General features: G+C 58.9%; 2 protein-coding genes across 3 annotated transcripts; one reads left to right on the top strand and one right to left on the bottom strand.

The window, feature by feature from the left end:
• Positions 1 to 161: 161 nt before the first annotated feature.
• On the top strand, positions 162 to 12,733 carry GRIN3B (glutamate ionotropic receptor NMDA type subunit 3B). The gene is made up of 10 exons (XM_041415951.1): positions 162 to 1,434; positions 2,185 to 2,783; positions 3,204 to 4,254; positions 4,657 to 4,802; positions 4,987 to 5,102; positions 5,244 to 5,395; positions 5,475 to 5,639; positions 5,843 to 5,910; positions 6,039 to 6,303; positions 11,952 to 12,733. Exons 1-10 carry the CDS (start codon positions 1,042 to 1,044, stop codon positions 12,015 to 12,017), a joined length of 3,021 nt encoding a protein of 1,006 aa, XP_041271885.1. The 5' UTR covers positions 162 to 1,041; the 3' UTR covers positions 12,018 to 12,733.
• On the bottom strand, positions 7,303 to 19,557 carry TMEM259 (transmembrane protein 259). 2 transcript variants are annotated; one of them, XM_041415960.1, is made up of 11 exons: positions 18,940 to 19,557; positions 16,834 to 17,100; positions 16,380 to 16,545; positions 14,195 to 14,305; positions 13,174 to 13,296; positions 12,753 to 12,853; positions 11,841 to 11,898; positions 11,444 to 11,527; positions 10,832 to 10,964; positions 10,374 to 10,473; positions 7,303 to 9,711 (listed from the first exon to the last, which is right to left on the bottom strand). In XM_041415960.1, exons 1-11 carry the CDS (start codon positions 19,162 to 19,164, stop codon positions 8,917 to 8,919), a joined length of 2,163 nt encoding a protein of 720 aa, XP_041271894.1. In that variant the 5' UTR covers positions 19,165 to 19,557; the 3' UTR covers positions 7,303 to 8,916. The 2 variants fall into 2 exon arrangements, with proteins under 2 accessions (XP_041271894.1, XP_041271901.1); XM_041415967.1 differs by having other exon boundaries at positions 16,434 to 16,545.
• Between the last annotated feature and the right edge of the window lie 180 nt (positions 19,558 to 19,737).

Raw genomic sequence — 19,737 nt, 5'->3', positions numbered from 1 at the left:
GGGCTTCCCAGAGAGCCCCCCTGTGCTGTGCCTGGTGTTTGGGGGGGTTTTTTTCATTCCAAGACCCTGCTGCTCCTCCTGTGTGGACATTGTGTTTATCCCTGTGAGAAGGAGCTGCAAGGGGCCCGTGCTCAGAGGGAGTCCAGCCCCTCGTGACCCTCTGTGCTCTGGCAGGATTTGAGCTGCCCTCCCTGCAGGTCCAGCTCCGCAGGAGCATTCATTAGCTGTGACTCATTACATTTATCGATATTACATGAATCGATACTTTTGGCCAGATGGATTTTGGCTCCATCCCTCATTTTTCCTTATTAATTTAGCGTGGCTCCGGCCCCGCTTGCTGGTGTTTGTGTGCTGGTGGCAGGGACCCTTGGGCTGGGTTGAGCCTCAGTTTCCCTGCTGAGGATGAGGAGGGTGACCCCGTGTTCCCCTCCCTCAGCAGAGGAAGGCTGTGCCGCTGCTTCCCTTCTCCCCTTCCCCATGCAGCAGAAGGAATCACTCAGCCCTGGAACCGCTCTGCCTCGGGACCCCCCGATACTGAAGCTGTGCCTCAGACTGAGGAGGGATAGAGGGGTCGGGCTGGGGGGCTTTTACCGGCATGGAGGCGGCAGTTCACGGCTGGGGACCCACCCGAGGGGCTTTCCGTCGGGGGCCGGAGGAGGCGGACGAGGAGGAGGAAGAGGAGCAACATCCCAGCGGTCCAGAGGTAGCCGGGACCACCGTGGGACCAGCGGGCATCTCCGCGCCAGGGGACCCCGCGGTGGCAGCGCTCGGACGGCAGCTCCGCGCGGGTGGGGGCCCCCTGTGCTGCGGGGTGCGGGGAGGGGGGACCCGCGCCGCGCGTGGGCGTGGACGGGGCGGCTGCGGGCGGGTCCGGCGCTGCGTGGGCCGGGTCCGGCGTGACCCACCGCGCACCGGGGGCTGCGGGGCCTCGGCGCTACCCGGGGACGGGGGGGGCCCGGGCGGGAGGTCCCTGCCCGTAGCCGGAGCCGGCCCCGGGGAAGCGCAGAGCGGCGGGGCCGGTGCGGGGCCGGTGCGGGGTGCATGGCGGGGCTGCGGGCGCTCTGGCTGCTGGCGGCGGCTCTGGGGGCGGCGGGGGGACACCCGCATCCCTGCCGCGTCCCGGCTCCCCCCCGCGCCGCGCTGGCCCGAGCCGCCGGTACCGGTATCGGTACCGGCCCCGGAGGGAGCCCCGGGGAGTTGATGCTGCCCCACAACCTCAGCCTGGAGGTGGTGGGGGGCGGCCCGGCGGCGCGGGACCCCGGCTCGCTGGCGCGGTGGCTGTGCGGGGCGCTGGCGGGGCGCGGCGTGGCCGCCGTCCTGGCGCTGCCCCGCTCCCGGCGGGAGCTGCTCCAGCTCGACTTCCTCGCCGCTGCCCTCCAGGTCCCCTTCGTCAGCATCCTGGACACCCGCTGGCCGCTGCCTTTCCGAGCGCAGGTGAGACCCGCAGCGCCGGCACTGCACGCAGCTCCCGTCCCCGCTCCCGTCCCTGCTCGCCGGCTTCGTCCTTGCTCCCGTCCCGGCTCCGTCCGTGCTGCTGTCCCGATCCCCGTCTCGACTCCATACCGGCTCTGTTCCGCGGGTCCTCCGCCCGGCTCGGACGTGCCTCCGATCCCGATCCCGATCCCGGCTTCGATTCCAGCTCCAATTCGGAATCCCAACCACCCATCCTTGCTGCATCCCGACTATCTCCGGGCTCCATCCCGGCTCTGTTCTCCCTCTGTCTTCTCTTCCACCCCGGCCCCATCCCATCCTCATTCCCACCTCCATCCTGCCTCTACCCCAGCCTCATCCTGTGCCCCATCCTGGCTGTGTGTCTCCCACCTCAGCTCTATTCCAGCCCCCTTTTGGCCCTCATTCCAGCCCTATCCTGGCTCTATCCCAGCTCCCATCTCAGCTCTCTCCTGGCTCCTTGCCCAGCTCTATCCCAGACCCAATTCCAGCTTTGACTCCAAGGTAAGTTCTCTGGTTCCTCAGGAAGCTCTGCAGCCCTCGGCCCCAGTCCCCACTCCATTCTGTCTCTGGAGGGCTCTGGGATGTGTCCTGGCAGTGCATCCCAGACAGGAACCGGGCAGGGGATGGGCAGGGAGTGTGGGATGACCTCAGGGCAGGTGGGTCCATGTCTGCCGCTGCCCCTGGGCTCTTCCCACAGGCAGGGGCACAGCCAATACCCTTGTGTGTTGGCAGAGCCTGTTCCACTTCCACATGGACCGGCAGAGCTCCCCGGAGACGCTGGTGGACATGCTGGTGAGCGTCCTGCAGGCCAACGACTGGCAGGAGACCAGCCTGGTGCTCTGCCACCCCTGGGACATTGACAGCTTCCTGGAGCTCTGGGCCCAACGTTCCCAGCTCTTCCTCCGCACTGTCCTGGACCTGGGCTACCTGGATGAGCCCAGGGCCACCCGCTACCTGCGGCAGCACGGGGACCGTGTCAGGACCCTGTCCAGCCCCGTGCTGCTGCTGGGCTGTGACCTGCACCGTGCTCGACTCGTCTTCCAGGCGGCCGAGGAATTGGGGCTGCCACCGCAGGAATTGCAGTGGATGCTGGGCTTCCCGCTCAGCGCCAGTGAGCTGCAGACCGAGGGCCTGCCCCCAGGGCTGCTGGCCTTTGGGGAGGTCAGCCGGCCACCGCTGGAGCTCTTTGTGCAGGACATGGTGGGACTGGTATCCCAGGCCATCGCCCGCGCTGCCCGCGGCCTCCCTGACCCCGCACAGCTGCAGACCACGGGCAACTGCAATGAGAGGCACCGGGCAGGCAGCGAGTCCCCGGGGCTCTTCCTTGCCCGGTAAGGGGGTGCTGGGGGCTCCTCTTTCCCCCCATCCTGGCTCTGTGGTATTGGGGTGCATGGGAGGGTTCTGCCCCAGACCTGGGATGGGGTAAGGGCAGAGCCAAGGGACCCCTCAGTGCTGTCCCCAGCCACCACCATGGGGCTCAGACCCCCAGGACATGGTTAGCACTGCACAGGGGGGACGTGTCACTTCAGATCTCCTTAACACTGCCCAAGCACGGTCACTCCATAAATATTAATAACTCTGGCCCTGGCAGCACAGTGAGCTGCAGGGCAGCGCAGCGGGGCCGGATCCTGCTGCTCCTCCTTGACCTTGTCCGTGCCTGTGTCAGGCACGTCCCTCTCCCAGCTCCCAGCCTCATCCCTTGGTCCCAGCTGACACTAAGCAATGGAGCAGTGAAACCCTTCCCTTGGCAGGTTCCTGGCCAACACGTCCTTCCATGGCCAGACGGGGCTGGTGCGTGTGGAGAACACGGCGTTGGTGAGGCCAGAGCAGCAGTTCCGCATCTGGAGCCTGCGTAGGGACTCGCAGGGGGTCCCCACCTGGATGACAGTGGGCACCTGGAGCCACGGCAAGCTGGAGCTGGAGGAGGTCGTGTGGCAGAGCCAGCGGCAGCACAAGAGCCCCGGCGAGGCGGCCGAGGGGGCCCGGACACGGCTGCGGGTGGTGACGTTGGTGGAGCACCCCTTTGTCTTCACCAGGGAGGTGGATGAGGAAGGGAACTGCCCGGCCGGGCAGCTCTGCCTGGACCCCGGCACAAACGACTCAGCCGTGCTGGACGCCCTCTTTGAGAAGATTGGCAACGGCAACGGATCGGTGCCACAGGAGTACAAGAAATGCTGCTATGGGTACTGCATCGACCTGCTGGAGAAGCTGGCTGAGGACATGGCCTTTGATTTCGAGCTCTACATCGTGGGCGATGGGAAATACGGCGCCTGGAAGAACGGGCGCTGGACGGGACTGGTGGGGGACCTGCTCAGTGGCACGGCCCACATGGCCGTCACCTCCTTCAGCATCAACTCGGCGCGGAGCAAAGTCATCGACTTCACCAGCCCCTTCTTCTCCACCAGCCTGGGCATCCTGGTGAGGACCAAGGACACGGCGTCGCCCATCGGGGCCTTCATGTGGCCCCTGCACTGGACCATGTGGGTGGGCATCTTCGTGGCGCTGCACATGACCGCGCTCTTCCTCACCCTCTACGAGTGGAAGAGCCCCTATGGAATGACCCCCCACGGGCGCAACCGCATGAAGATCTTCTCCTACTCCTCAGCCCTCAACCTCTGCTACGCCATCCTCTTCGGGCGCACTGTCTCCAGCAAGACGCCCAAGTGCTGCACCGGCCGCTTCCTCATGAACCTCTGGGCCATCTTCTGCCTCCTGGTGCTCTCCAGCTACACGGCCAACCTGGCAGCTGTCATGGTGGGGGACAAGACCTTCGAGGAGCTCTCAGGCATCCACGACCCAAAGGTGAGTGAGTGTCCTGCTGCTTCATGTGGGCTGGGAGAGGGCTGAAGGCCAGGGAAGGGGCTGAGGGGGGCCCTGCCCTTCCTTTTGCACCTTCCTTCTTCTCTCCAGCCCCAGATTTTGGCCCCTCCTAAGAGTGGAGGGGGTCTTTGAGACCTGCAGAAAGCTTTGAGTGTGTATCCCACTGGAGTTAAATCCCAGCCTCAGCTCCAGGGCAGGGGGAAGTGGGCTGAGTTTGGGCTGAGGCTGCTCTTGGGGAAGCTCTTTCCCACACCCCCTACAAGAGCTGCACCTCTGGGGCTGCCCAGACACCCTGCCTGGGACTCAGGGCTGGGGACACATCCCCAGGGGATGGGGACACATTCCTGGGGCCAGGGGTGCTGATGCTCTGGTGCCTCCTTCCAGCTCCATCACCCCTCACAGGGCTTCCGCTTCGGCACAGTGTGGGAGAGCAGCGCTGAGGAGTACATCAAGAAGAGCTTCCCCGAGATGCACGAGTACATGCGGCGCTACAACGTCCCCACCACCCCCGATGGCGTCACCATGCTCAAGTGAGGGGCAGGGAGAGCATAAGGGGTTCCCCCCACCTTTTACCCCTCCCAGGGTATCTTTTATCCCAGTCCTGGAGCCTGTGCACCCTCCAGAGCCCCCCACCTCTGGAGGGGTGTCAGGCTGGGGGGATGCTGGACAAGGGGGTGCAGCTCCTCCCTGAGCATTCCCCCCGTGTCCCCACAGGACAGAGCCTGCCAAGCTCAACGCCTTCATCATGGACAAGTCCCTGCTGGATTATGAGGTCTCCATCGACTCTGACTGCAAACTGCTCACTGTGGGCAAACCCTTCGCCATCGAAGGTTTGTGGGGGCTGTGCTGGGAAGGGGGTTCTGCTGCGTGTGTGTGACTGGGCTGGGGTCATGCCCCCTCTGTGGTGGGCACTGGGGGCTGCAACCCCTCTCCCAGCACTGCCCCTCTCTCCCCCCCCTCACCGGGGCCAGGCTACGGCATCGGCCTCCCCCAAAACTCCCCGCTGACCTCCAACGTCTCCGAGTTCATCAGCCGCTACAAGTCCTCGGGGTTCATCGACCTCCTGCACGACAAGTGGTACAAGATGGTGCCCTGCGGCAAACGCGTCTTCGCCGTCACTGAGGTGCGGCGGCGCCTCGGCCGGGGGGGCTCTGGGGTCTGACAGCCCCCGCAGCCCAGCCCACACCCCCTGCCGCCCGCAGACCCTGCAGATGGGCATCTACCACTTCTCGGGGCTGTTCGTGCTGCTGTGCATCGGCCTGAGCGGCTCCCTCCTCACCTCGCTGGGCGAGCACGTCTTCTACCGCCTCGTCCTGCCCCGCATCCGGCGCAAGAAGAAATTCAATTACTGGCTGCACACGAGCCAGGTGGGGCCAGGGGAAGGGGCTCACACAGCGCCCCAAAGACCCCTAACCCCGCTGCTCCCTCTTAAATTGCATCACCTCTGCCCTTCTCCAAACCCCCGTTTAAGCCCTGAACCATCACCTCCAGACCATCATCTTCCAGTGAATCCCTGGCCTGTTAACCTCCAGAGCATCCCCCCAAGTCCCTCTTGCCACGTTCCCCACAGAAAATCCATCGGGCTCTGAATATGGGCACGGAGGAGCGGAAGAGCCAGCAGCTGAAGTTGGAGAAGAGGTACGGCTGGGACTGGAGCCTGCCCTGCTCTCCTCCTCCTCCTCCTCCTCCCCCTGGACAGCCAGAGCTCTGTGGGGCTGCGGAGGGACCCCACAGCAGCCGATCCCAATTCAGCCCTCCCCGCTCAGGTGCGAGCCCCAGCCGAGGTCGGCCCCGGCGGCAGCGCAGCCCTGGAGCGCCCTGCGGAAGGAGGCGCGGCGGGTGCGCTTCCAGCTGGACAAAGCCCCCCCCGAGGATGAGGGGTCCCCTCCGTGGCACCCCGGGAACGGGCGGCCGCCGCAGCCCCTGGACAGAGCGGCCGGTGAGAACGAGCTGCGGGAGCTGGAGGAGAAGATCCAGGAGATGCGGGACCAGCTGCGGGCGGCGCTGCTGAGGAAGAGCGAGCTGGTGTCCGTGCTGGGCACCACCAAGGGCTGCCGGCCACTGCCCGCCCCGCTGGCCAGCGAGGAAGACCGGGAGGAGAGGTGAGGTGGGGGGCAGGGACCCTCCAAAACATCCCAGGGGCAGGGCAGGGCAGCTGCTCCTCCGGCTCGGAGGGGGAGTGGGAGGAAAGCAGGGAGGGGGGATATCCAGGTGCTGCCCCAGCTCGGCGGTCTTTGTCTCTCTCCCCCTGTCCCTTCTGCTGGCAGTGGGGTTTGGAGGGCCGGGAGGTTCTTTTTGGGCGGTTGAGTTGGGGTGAGAGGTCTCCGCAGTGCCTGGACAAAGCTCAGCCCCGCGCCCCCGCTCTGTTTTCACACCACGTAAATAAAGATGACGAAGGAAGACGAAGTCTGCTTTTCCTCTTCCCCAAACGCAGCCAGGGCTGGCTGAGAGCAACCCTTCCCTTCCCTCCTTCCTCTGCAGGCCCAGCTCAGCCCCGCCGCAGGACGGCCGCGATTAGGAGGAGGAGGAGGAGGCAGAGGAAGCTCCCACAGGCACGGGGCAGGACAGGCAGAGACCGAAACCTCCCTCTGGAGAGGCAGCTCCAGCTCCAAATCCGGGCTGATCTCAGAGCCACCGCAAAGCAGAGCCGGAGCCTTCCTCGGGTGGAGGGTGAGGGATGGAGACGCTGCACGGGGAGCAGGACAGGCTCGGCTCGGGGCTCTGAGGATAAGGAAAAGCTCCCCATGCCACTACAGGCGGCCGTGGAAGGAGCCGGAGCCCTGCAGCCCCTCCCCTGGCACGGAGGCTGCCCAGCTCCACCAAGCATGGCCGGGACAGGGCTGGTGCTCGGCCCTCTGCCCTGCCACCGCCCCTGCACACTGCAAGGGGACAGAAGGTGACAGCCCAGGACGGCAGGAGGAGGCACCCCCAGGACTGAGCATCCACCTCGCTGCACCCCCCTGCCCCCAGGACTCCCACACATCAGCCCAGCACAGCCGTGGGCAGGACATGGGGCAGCGCCGCAGGAGCTGTTAAGAGATAATATTTATTATTATATACAAACACATTTTGTACATTAATTAAATAGAATGAACTCTACTCTTCATTCATCAAATCATTTGGTTTGGTGTCCCCCATTCCCCTCCCACCCACTCCTCTGAAAAGCCTACGGTCATTCCTGGCACTCCAGAGCCTGGGAGCCACTTGGCCACAAGGCTCCTTCCCAGGAGTGCTGGCAGCAGCAAGATTTGACCTGCTGGTCACAGCAGGGTCCCCCCTGCCCTGGAGCAGCACCATGGCTGCTCCAGGTAAAAAGGAAAAACAAAAAGGGGGCACCCAGGTGGGAAAGGCAGAGGGGTGAGGAGGGGGGTCTGAGCCCCCCCGTGTTGATAAGGTAACACTGGAACACAGGGAGCCCTCCCAGGGGGAGGGACTCCAGACACTGCTCAGCCATAGGGGAAAAACACTGAACTCGGGACATGTGTGCAGGGACCCAGCTGTCCCCAAGAGCTAAGTGCCCACGTGTCACCTCCTGTCCCTGCCCTGTCCCACCATGGTTCTCCCAGAGCTTCATCTTGCCTCGCTCTGCTCCACCTCCCTGCACAAACCCTCCTTCCAGCACACCCCGGCATGGATCTGGCCCCTCTGCAGGGGTCCACAGGCAGCCCCCCAGCTCAGCCTCTTGTAGAGGTCAGGTTCTGCCAGCCTCACCTCCACTGCCAGGCAAACGTGGGAAAACCAGGTGAAATGTCTTTGCTTTAGTGTTTTGGTTCTTTGCTAAACCAGCTCGTGCAACAATCCAGGCATGAGGAGCCACTCTCTCCTCTGGGATGGGGCTGATCCAAAGCACAGACGTGTCCCCCAGGAGGGACAAGGCACTGGAAAGCAGCTGCCTCACCCAGAGCAGAGCTGTGCAGGACAGAGCTGCTGCCCTCACCCCACACCTCTCCAGACACCCACTGCAGCACAGCTCCCTCCAAGCATCACTCATGGCTCCTGGGATGGCAGCTCCCAGCTGGACACAGCACCTTCCACCTCCCAACCCACCCACCAAGGGAAGTTTAAGGACAGAAAAAAGGGGCTGAACTGCAGCTTTCTGCTTTGGTTGTGCCCTAGCCTGGGCAGACTTTGTGCCTGGGGAAGGTAAAAGCTCCTCCTCCCCTCAGGAGCAGGAAAGGTGCCCAGGAATCACCTCTGTGGCTCTCCCACAGGGGCTGGACACTCTGCCTGCTCTATCCACTCCTACTCTAACCACAAAGCTGCCACACCCGTGGCCTGTCCCAGGTCAGCTGCCCCCTGGGATCAGCACCTGGACTGCAAACACAGCTGCAGGGGCAAAGCCAGGGATTGGGGGACAAGGAAAAGCCAGGGCACGAGCAGGGCAGGGTGGGAACAGGCAGCTGGCTCACCTGTGGCCTCAGAGGAGCCCTGGAGCCGTGTGGGCCAGGGGACCAAAACCCCCCATCCTTCCCACAGCCCCCCAGTGCCTTTCCTAGGGGAGGGAGGTCACAGCAGCCCTGCTCTGTCCCAGCTGCTCCGGCTCTGCTCAGAGGGATCCATGGGTTAAGGATGATGGTGAAGTGAGAAATAGTAACAAACAAAATCCAAATGTCTTCCTGGCAGTCCAGAGTGACAGCAACGGGCTCAGGACAGGTTCCTGGAGCTTGGCTCTGAGCTGGGCGTTCTCTCTGCTGGTGCTGGGCAGGGGCTGCTCTCCCCTCGGTCCTCCAAACCTCTGTCCTGGTCACTGTCCGCCCCCGAGGCTGGCAGGGGCTCTGCCACGCTGCTGCTGCCCGTGCAGTTTTTGCCACTGGGTTTTGCTCGGCTGTTTGAGCCCTCCAGAGCCTCAGTCTGCTTGGGAAGGGAAGGGCTGGAGACCACCCCCTCCTGCAGCGGGGCAGCCCCAGCAGCGGGGGAAGCATCTGCTGCAGCCACCACGGACGTTGAGGTGACCTCGATGGTGATGGAGCCCATGGCCGTCTCCGGGTGGTCGCTGCTGACCCTGATGCGGGCGACCAGCCCGGAGGCCGTGGCCGCCTCCTGAGGGGTCCCGTTGGCCATGGCTTCGTGCACCATGGTGGGCTCCAGGAGGCTGGTGCTCAGGTCGGACAGAAACGAGGCCTCTGTGACGATGGCAGCCGTCTCAGCCACCCAGTTCAGGTCGCTGCCCACGGAGGCGGCGGCGGCGATGACGCTGGAGGCCTCGCCGGGGCTCAGCGCGGCCGGACCCCCGCCCTCCCCGAGGGGCCCGGGGGCCAGCGGGGCTCGGCGGCCCCCGGCCTCGACTGGGGCAGCCGTGGTGTTGTTGTTGAGGTTGTCCTGCAGCGTGGTCTGGGTGCCCTGCCCGACCTGCTGGTTCTGCAGCAGCATCTCCTGGATCCGGATCTGCTGCAGGATGGCTGGCAGCTCATAGTGGTGGAAGAAGTAAATCATCGAGTGCTGGTGGAGGAAAAGGAAAAGTGTCACCCTGGGCCTGGGTCACAGGCCAAAAAAACCAAACTTCTCCGGAAGAATCCTGCTGCTCTGACACCCAGAAAGTCAGCAGCAAGTTTGGAAAGATTTATCCCTTCTACTGTGACTACTGCAAGCTGCTTTATAGTTTCTCTCTGAAGACAGGCAACAGAGTACAACCCCTCTTCACTTTCAAAGGCTGGGAAAAGAAGGATGACAGCATTCCTCTGGCCCATCCTCTATTCCATGTCCCCACCCTGCAGCAGGTCAACAACCAAATTCACCCAACAGGTATGCTGGATCCAGGATATCAGACATCAGCTTGGAGCTGATCCCATCAGCATCCTCACTGCACAGACTTGAATAGCACCTCTGCAAGGCAGACCTTCTGGAATAAATCCTCCCCAGGATTTATTCCAGAAGGACAGGACAGAAATCCTTTCCCAGCACCCATGTGGCATCAGGCTATTGTCAGTCCCATGGCTGGACTGGAGGTAGCAGTCCAAACATCCAGAGCCTCATTCTGCTGCTCCATTTCCAAACCAGGCTTAATTCCACCTCTTACAGAAATAAGGATCCTTCCTTCCAACCCAGCTTGAGAGGAAGTTTGACAAAGCCCCCCAAGGTGCAGCAGCCCTGCAGGGACTCACCTGGATGAAGAGCCAGGAGGTGACAAGTGCCAGGCTGCTGTACTGCCCGTTGAAGCGATAGTGGTAGGCGTAGAAGGCAAAGTGGTACAAGTAGAAGAATCTGGACAAGAAAGCAAGAAAAATCAGGAAAAATGAGAGCTCCCTTCTCCTCCCAACACCAGGCTGATCTGGGGCACTTCACAGCGGGTGACAGATTCATTAACAGCTAATTAGAGTTGACTGTCTATGAAGAGGACAAAACAAGAGGCTGGGGAAGATCAAGGTGATTGCAAGACCCAGGCCCAAACCCAAAATTGGAAGAATTGCACTTTGGATCCTGTGACATGTGGGGCAGCTCCCAAGCAGCCACATAAATAATACCCTTAGGAGTGGAGGCCGTTGTGCCTGGGGTGCTGGGAAGGACTCAGAGCAGCTGGGGGAGGACATGCAGAGGGAATGTGGCCACAGCCAGCCCTCACCTGAGCCAGTGCCTCTTGCTGGTGTTGGTGTGGCAGCAGATGGCGTCGTACTGGTCCGCCAGCCACACGATGAGGATGATGTAGAAAGCAGTTGTTGTGTCATTGAAGAACTCGGACATTATAGCCTCCATACCTGGGGACAGAGGGGACATCAGCACGTGGCAGGGCCTGGGAAGGGGTCCTCTGTCACCTCTGACTGCACCTGCCCAGGGCAGGTAACCAGGCTCTGCTTATGGCAGCAGCTACGGCCAAGAATGCTCTGCCTGCCACATCCCACGGATCAGCTGCATCCCACAGCACAGATTTCAGGAAATTTTGCTGCTTTTTAAATTAAAATTGTGCAAATGCAATGTGGCCATATAGTGCAAGTCTGCAGCGAGCTTCAAGGACAGACAAAGCTTTGGATTCTGGGATTTCCCAACAAACTGCTACTTTTCCAGGGGACCCAGAAGGACAATGGAGCTCACTGTGCCATCAAATTCCAGAGCCTTCTGCCTTGTGATGAGCAGCCACAGTAACCACCTGCCACGGCCAGCTTGGAACAGGGAATTAGACTTCCCACAGATCCCAGAGGGACGTGCTGCAGACACAAGCAGTGAAGCAAGTCCTTACCGACCAGAGCCAGGATAACAGTGAGGAGTGGAGCAGCAGGGAATGCAATGGTCATGTTCATCTCCAGCATCTGTAACAGGTCAACTGCAAGAGGGAAAACATGCTGTGGCATGGAGAGGACAGAGGGCCACAGAATCCTCCACCCCACAGTCTGCTCAGTGCAGCCACATCCTCTGTCCCCAGCCAATACCTCTCAGGACAGAGAATAAGCTCTGGCAAGTGCAGTGACTGGGAGCAGGAGGATGTACTCCCCTTGCAGCTACAGGCAGGACCCTTCTAAACTGGAACTAATGATCCTCAGGGTCCTTCCAACCCAAACCTGCTGTGACTCTACAACACCCCATGCTGCAGCAGGCACAGCGCCCAGCACAACCCAAACCCCTCAGCCAGTCCTTACCAATGAAGACAAAGATCTGATGGTGGGAGTAGCGCAGCAGCATCGAGACAGAGAGAGTCTGGAACAGGAGAGAGAAGGGGAGGCAGATTAGAGCCCCACGGCTGCAGGGAGTCGCTTGGAATCGCAGTGCGGCACAGACCCAGGCGAGCCTGGGCTTGCACATCCCACATTCATTAGCTGGAGCTGTGCAGAGCCATTTCCCAAAGAGTAATTAGTGCTTCACAAACAGCAATTAATCTCTGTGCTGCTGCAGGGGAACAGACAGTAAGGGATTTGTTTGTAAAGGGACCAACCCTGAATGCTTGCGCTGGGGCCACACCAAGCCACAGAGCTGGGAGCAGGGATTTTCCTGTCCTCCATCCCGCTCCTCCCTGCACTCAGTTCCTCCTCAGTGCCCACAGTGTGATTGTGCACAGACCTGCCCCATGGGTGGGACAGCCACACACAAAGAGACAGTCACCCACAGCCACCCAAGACAACAAACACCAGGTAGTTATGGCTTGGGAGCTTGTCTGATGTGTATCTGAAAACACCTTGTCTCACACATCATCACTTGGTTTATCTTGATCACTCCTGGCAAATCAGTCTGGGCTGTTCTTAAAAGTCTCAGAGGACAAATGTCTGCACCCTGTACTGACAGCTGGAGTGTTTTAAGGACACTTAGAAATTAACAGCAGCTCCCTTTTGACAACAAAAACAGCACTGCATTTTAGGTCAGCTCTACTGTTCATTCCACTGGTGGACTTCAGAAACTTAAAAAAAAAACCAAACAAACAACAACATGCTCCAGAGTAGGGCCTCATTCTCCACCAACTACACTTCAAAAGCAGTTGAGAGCTCTGCTGTAACACCAACCAGTCCCTGCCCAGCACCAGGCTGAGGCCAGGCACTGCCCAGCTCACAGTGACTTACGAAGATGACCATGATGACGAAGGCTGCCAGGTAGGATGTCCTGGCCATCCACATGCTGACAAAGCGATAATGCTCCCCAGACACCACGTTGCGAAGGAAACCTGGAGAAAAAGCACAAACACAAGCTCAGTGTGATTAAGCTACAGACTAAGAACCAAGCTCCAGTGCCTGCAGAAGAAACAGGATTTGGAGCAAATCCTCAGGGTAGCACTCATTGTCATGCAGGGCGGTGAGGTGGGAGGAAATCACGTTTCCAGACACCTCTCCCCTCCTGCCTCTCTCATTTTGTCCTTGACAATAACACAGGGAGCTGCTCCCTGCATTACAGATTAATCAATAGTCAGAAGATGATAGTCAGGCATCCACAGAACAAACACCCACTGCTCCAAGCAGCCTCTGCTGACACTCCTCCAGGCCTTACCTTTGTTTTCCTCGTTTTCAGCTAAAGCTTTGACACTCGACATCAGGATATCATCGTAGCCCAGGAACTCGTCCAGCAGCAGGCGGCTGAACCTGTCCCCAAAGCACTGATCCCTTGTAGGATCTAGAGAGAACACAAAAAACCTTTCACACTGTTCACACCTGGAGCCAAAAAGGCACAAGGTGAGGGATACTTGTGCCACCAGAGCTGCATCTGTACGTGGACCTGGGGCAGTAAAACCAAACTTGGGAGGACTGGGAGGGAAAATATCACCCCCTGACAGATCCAGCCACACTGAAGTGCAAATGGCAGTCATGCCTTAAGGACTGTCAGGGATGTCACACTCTGTGCTGGCACAGACACAAAGGGAATTTGCCTTCTAGGCTTGGCCTGTCTCTGGGGCTCACCCTGATTGCTCATTACTGCACAGGAAAGCTGCTTAACCCCCATCCAGCTCTGCTTCAGCTTGAGTGGGAGGAAGTGATGAGCTCCTCTCTGGTTGCTGCACTAACAGATACAGAGGTTCACAGGCACGAGAAGGTCTGAGGCTGTGTTCCTGACTTGGACAGGTTTTAACAGAGCAAATGCCAGGAGAGGAGAACACTGTTTGGGGAAATGACCTGCTGGTGCTCACAGGGGCACAGCAGCACACACAGTGTGACAGATCTGTGAGCACCGTCCCCAGCTCCTGCACAGCTGCTCTGGCCTCCAGGCTCTACTGCTGCTGCTCAGAGCTTCAGTGCCTTCTGCCAAGGAGAGAGCTCTTCCCTGCTCCATGTGGGAAAACTGTGCTGGGCATGAGATCAGGGCTCACTGAACCAGGCTCCACCATTTCATAAAGCTCCTCCTGAAAAGCTGTGACCTACTAAAGGCAGACAGGCTGCACAATGCAGCTCCCCTGCGTGGGAAGTGAGCACCATCAGCTTGAGGAAGCGTTCCCAGAGATGGTGTGGAGGTCTCTGCACTGCAGGTACCCACCCCTGAGCCCCTGCCCTGCCCAGGCTGCCTCCCTCTCACTCACCCAGGGTCACCACCATGACGGGGATGCTGAGGCGCTGCCGCGTGCTCTGGGACAGGCGCAGGAAGCCGTATTCCAGAGAATATTCCACAATGTACTCTTCCTGTGGCCACACTGGGAGAGAGACACAGGGAGACTCAACACCCACATCTGCAAACAGCCAGCACGAAGAAACAGCCCCACTGGGTTCCCTCCCTCCCTCCCATCATGTTCTTGAAAAGGGAACTGGTTGTAAATGTGGGCTCCAGGCTTCCCTCAAACAATTAAACATAAATCAATACAAACTCTTTGGAATTACAGCCCTTGATGTTAGTCCTTAATGTGGGACTTCTGGGAAAGCTTCAGGGCAGCAGTTCCAAGCTCTGCCCAGAACCTGCCCACATCTTTGCCTGGCAAACCCAGAGCCACCTGTTCTTGCTTTGCTCAATTTCTGCTTCCCATGTTGTTTGGGAACCAGCAGGAAAATCCACTTTACACCTGCTGAACACCAAGTAAATGCTCCAGAGGCAAGAGCCCTGCACTTCCCAGGGGACTGAGGTCACTGCTGCAATTACATGTCAGAACTGAAGGCAGCAGCAATTACAGCTTTCCCAAAAACTGGTGGTGCCTGAAGTTTCCCCAGTTTGGTTTTTGTTTTTTTTTTTCAAGAAAGGTTCCAAAGAGATGCTTTTTTGCTACATCATCTCTGAAAGGACAAAACCTCCCGCTAAGCCAGAGCCAAGCAATTTAATCCCTGCTCTTTCAGACTGCCAGGGTGTATCTCCAGGAGGGGGGAGGCAGCTGTCAGGCAGCTCCCAGCACCACAGTGACAGTTAAAGTGACACAAGAACTGAACAGACACACACCTGACCCAGCACTGACAGAGATCTCCTGATCCCCTTTTTGGGCAGCAAACACAAGCTGGGCTGTTTGGTTTGTCTTTTGTTTCCATTATAAACAGTTTTAAGCTCAAAAGGAAATCAAGGGTTCAAACATCAACAAACAATTACTTCCTTTGTATAATAAAATATTTTGTCATTGTAAAATTGACAAAATATTCTGACTAAACATAAAATTTCGTGCACTGAGAAGACTGAAAATGTGGAAAAAATATTTAAATCAGATATTTGGGACTGAATTAAAGATGTGAATTTTGTAACTAATCTGGGAAACAGCCTGTTCTCTTCCTCTCCTTTTCTGGATCATTTCCAACCAGGCATTCAGCAAAACAAGGGACTTCCCACCAGTGCCCCAGCCCAGCACAACGTGACTCTTCTCAGAACCCGGGCACCAGCAATAAAGGTCCTGCACCAAAAACATTTACTGCTCTCTAGTCTTAATGACCTTTAATTCAGGACTAATGAGCTCTGGATGAGCACCAAGGAACAAGACAGTGTCCAGTCTCATCCTCCTCCACAGCCACAACCCCAGTGTGTCTGCAGGGTAAAGAATTCCAGCCTTCACATGGACAACAGTGTGGTGAAAGAGGCCAAATTCTAGCAAATTTTGTGGAAAAAACCAAAGAATCCAAGTCCACATCTCTATTTTAAGATAATATTCCTTAGTAGACTTCCTACCTTAACCACTAGAAACAGAACTTTTTCCACACTGGAATTCCATTTTAAATAATACAAAGCTACTAAATCTGCCTCTGGAATTTACAAGTCCTGAGCAGCTTAGGTCAGGCAGGAAAAGGGTGGGATAAGGCCAGGGAACATCCGAGTGGAACAGCAGTGCTGTATTGCAATCCACCAAAACCCGCTGGGTGGCTTTTGGGATTAATTAATTGTAGCAAATTGGCTGCTCCAAGTGCTGGTGTTGGCTCAGCACCCAGAACACAGCCCAAACCCTGCTCGTGCTAGAAGGAATGTCACTGTCAGGAGACCCTGAGGATTGCAGGAATCAGAACAGGGAGTTCAGGTTTATCTGAGATACCTCACACCAATCACCACAGGACCCTGCCAGGCCAAGAGCCTTTGTTCACCTGTGGCTGATCTGAAGCCTCTTGGCCTGGCAAAATTTCTAATCCAGCCTCCCCCAGGCCTCAGGGCAGAGCTTGCTGTGGGTCTGCTGTTAGTATTGACAGGATTATCCCCAGGAAGACATTTAAGGTCACTGTGCAGGTGCCCCAAGGAGCCAGGATGGGACATGTGGGGAGGATGATGATGGGAGGAAGGAGGAGCACAGGTAGCAGTGAAGGTGTGATTACCTGCTCGGGCTAGCATCTCAAACTCGGACACAGTCTCCCGTAGAGGCTGCATACCTTTAGTGGCTGCGTCACTAAACGAGAACTCCTGGCTGTCGTTGTGGGGCAGCTCAGTGCTGCTCACCCGGGATGGCTTGAGGAACACCTTGGGCTCGATATCCAGCTCAAACTGTTGGAAAACCAGAGTAGGGAAAGCCACATCAGCAGCCTCTTTACCTCTCACCCGCCATGCTCTCTCTGTCCACACAAAGCCCTACCCCCACCAAAAGGACATTTGATCTGGCTTTCCTTTCTGTGTTAAACCATCAGAGGCCAATGTGGGGATTCAGAAGCAGCCAAGGAACAGGCTTTGTTTCCAGGAGACCAAGGGATCACACAGAAACTTCACTTCCAACTTTTCCCCAGCCCATCACCCGGACTCCCCTCTCTCCAGCATACACAGGGAGCGCATCCTTACCTTGATGGAGCTGTTTTCAAACATATCCACAGTCATCTCTTCCTCTTCCTCCTCCTCTTCCTCAGTCGTGGACTCAACCACCATTCCTGGGAACTTGTCCACCCCGCAGAACTGCAGGAAGATGGGGGCCCGGCTGGAGTTGCGCTGGATTTCCACCCGCAGGATTCCATCGCGGGGCCACTTATCCCGCACGTGCTCCAGGCAGTTGATGGGAGAGCGGGAGAAGGCGATGTGGATGTAGGCCAGGATGAAGAGCACAAAGAGAGCCTAAAGGGCAGGAGACAAGGCAGACACTGTCAGACCCCCTAGTTATCAGCAGCTCTTCTCAGCCTGTGAAACATCAGAATAACTTGGGCGAGCGGACCAGCAAGTGGACAAGAGCTTTGATGCTTCCCTGCACCAGCAAGGCAGCAGGCAGACCCTGGCAGTTCCAGCAGGGAACACACCAAAGGCATCAGGAACCAACTGCTCCTGCTCATGAGAGCTGTGACAGTGACAGAGACAGCGACAGCATTCTGAAAGCTCAGGTCCTGCATCCAACAGTGTCCCCAAAACCGACCACACACAGCACCAGTGCAGGGTGAGGCCACGAGGCACACTGAAGGAAATGGAAACATGTCCGTGCCTTCCAACCCTTCCCTCCTCAGCACAAACAATTTCCTGCTGAAACCTACAGAAGCCTGCCTAGCTTTGTAAAGGCAGAATAAAGAAAACTCTAAGCAAAGCCAAGCAGGATGACCCAAAGCCACATCAGATCCGTTGTCCCACAGAACAGGTCCTGCCTTGGGGAGGCTGAGCTGGCCCCCGAGGCCGTGCACAGAGCAGCACAGCTCCCTGTCCTGCCTCCATCCCAGGAACAGCCATAAACCACAGCAAAGCAGGGTGGACTAAAAACACTTGTTCCCTGGAGTGAACAGAGATGTCCAAAGTTCAGAGCAGAGCTGGCACAGCGAGCGGCACTGCTGAGCTCAGAGCCACCCTGCCCGCTCTGTCCTCATCAGCCCCGCCGTCCTGACCTATTTGTGATGAACAAACAGCCTGGTAAACATCACTCTGCAGAGGAGCTGCACAGGGACATGTGAGGGAAGGTAAAGCAGAGCCACCTCCCTGGCTGTAGGAGCCACAGAAGAGCCAGGGGTAATTCCAGGGCTCGGGATGGGAATGTGGGTTCCCACTTCCCTCCTGCCAGCAGCTGGAGGAGAACTGGGAGCAGGCTGCTGACCTGTGACACTGCAGGCTGCTCTCCACAGAGCCCTGAGGAAGTTCTTCCTTCTCTGGGAGGAGCTGGGATCAGAGGCAGAAGCAAAACAAACTGCTCCCAGCCACTCTGCCTGACCAGTGCACCGTTAGCACTACCCCTGTCCCAGCTGGTTTGCCAGGATGCAGATGAACAACTGAGAGAGGGAACAGGGATGTGAAAAACCCAAACGTCTCCTGAAAGGGTAGAAAACATATCTGTGCAGCATGAGACAAGCTGTGCTGAATGTTTTCTTGCTGAAACCTACAGGAGTGTGCTGCTGTTGCCTGGCAAGCTGCTCTCCCCTTCTCCTTTCCCTAATTTCTCACCCTGGAAGATGTGGAGCAGGATTTGACCTGAGGGCAGCCACCCCTGGACACTGACAGGCCCCTCTGGGAGGGTCCCCATCAGCCAGCAGGCAGCTGGGGTCACCCCAGAGCACACTGACACATTCCTGGCACTGCTGAAAGAAACGGGGCTGTGCCTTAACTGCTTCCAGAAAAGACAAGACTCCAGCAAAACTCCAACAATCCGTAGGTCATGTGGGAAATGTATCCAAAATGTGCCATTGCTAGGAAACAGAAAAGGAAACCTCTCCTGCCTCGCGTCAGCCTGGCTGCCCAGCAAGCTGGCTCAGCAATTTCTTTTTGATTTACAGATCTGGAAGAGCTCCAGAGTGCAGGGAACACCGGGACCACCACGGAGACCAACGCCTGCCTCACAGGGGAGGCCCACGGGAGCTCCGGGGACAGCTCGGTGTGCATGGTCCAAACACAGCCTGCTACCTCCGGCAGAGGCACGACTTTCGGTGTTTCTAATAAAATTCCTGCCCTCAGCTCAACCGCGGGCCGGCAGGAGCTGCCCCTCACCTTGAGGAGAACGAAGAACTCGAAGACGCGGCGGAAGGAGGGAGGGAAGAGGCGCGCGTAGGTCACTGCCATCTTGAAGAACAGCGCGTGGAAGAGGCGGTCCCGCACGTTGATCAGGGGGTTCTGGTTGAGGTTGGGGTTGCGGACGCCCCGGTTGTTGCCGCCGGCGGCCCCGGCGTTGTTGGCCGGGTGGTGGTTGTTGGCGTTCGGCTGGTTCTCGGACATCCTGACGGGGTCGGATGAGGGCTGGGCCCGAAAATGCTGCTGCTCCTCCGCGGGCCGGGCTGGGGCCGGGCGGGCGCTGCGGAGGGGCCGCGGGCGCGGCACCGGCGCTGCCTCCGTCCCCCTCCCCGGCCCCTGCCCGGTTCAGACGCCTCGGGGCGGCGGCGGGTCAGGCCCGACGGGTCAGGCCTGGGCACTCAGCGGGGCCAGGCAGCTACGCGGCCGGAGCAGACGCACCAGGGACGTGGCTGCCGGGATGTCCCCGCGGCCATGGGGGTCCCTCAGCAGGGCGGGGAGGCGCGGCGCGGCCCGGGCGCGGCAAGCGGCTCAGCGGTCCCGTCCCGTCCCTCAGCGCTCTGCCGCCATTTTCCTCCGCCGGCCACGGCGGCTCACGCGCGTGCGCGCGCACGCGCACCCGGAGCACGACGGGACGGTGGCGGACACGCTCCGGCCCGGCCCCGCCTCCATGCAAATGAAAAGATTTCCCACCATGCATCGCGCACAGGCGGCACCTCCTGCCGGCCGTTCGGCCTTAAAAGCGCAAAAAATTTCACCAAAGTGGAAGATTTAGAATAA

The sequence above is a fragment of the Onychostruthus taczanowskii genome, unplaced genomic scaffold (genome assembly GCF_017590055.1).
Source record: "Onychostruthus taczanowskii isolate IOZ18803 unplaced genomic scaffold, ASM1759005v1 scaffold106, whole genome shotgun sequence".
Lineage (NCBI taxonomy): Eukaryota > Metazoa > Chordata > Aves > Passeriformes > Passeridae > Onychostruthus > Onychostruthus taczanowskii.
Note: the sequence above shows the minus strand (reverse complement) of the source record. Positions and strands in the feature narration are given on the sequence as shown.

Coding starts and splice junctions, on each gene's coding strand:
- GRIN3B (XM_041415951.1), top strand. CDS start 1,042: ATGGCGGGGCTGCGGGCGCTCTGGCTGCTGGCGGCGGCTCTGGGGGCG. Junction 5,640..5,842: donor ACTGGCTGCACACGAGCCAG/GTGGGGCCAGGG, acceptor CGTTCCCCACAG/AAAATCCATCGGGCTCTGAA. Junction 6,304..11,951: donor GGAAGAGCGAGCTGGTGTCC/GTGCTGGGCACC, acceptor GGCTGCAGGGAG/TCGCTTGGAATCGCAGTGCG.
- TMEM259 (XM_041415960.1), bottom strand. CDS start 19,164: ATGTCCGAGAACCAGCCGAACGCCAACAACCACCACCCGGCCAACAAC. Junction 17,101..18,939: donor AGTTCTTCGTTCTCCTCAAG/GTGAGGGGCAGC, acceptor CCTGCCCTTTAG/GCTCTCTTTGTGCTCTTCAT. Junction 10,965..11,443: donor TGTTATCCTGGCTCTGGTCG/GTAAGGACTTGC, acceptor CTCTGTCCCCAG/GTATGGAGGCTATAATGTCC.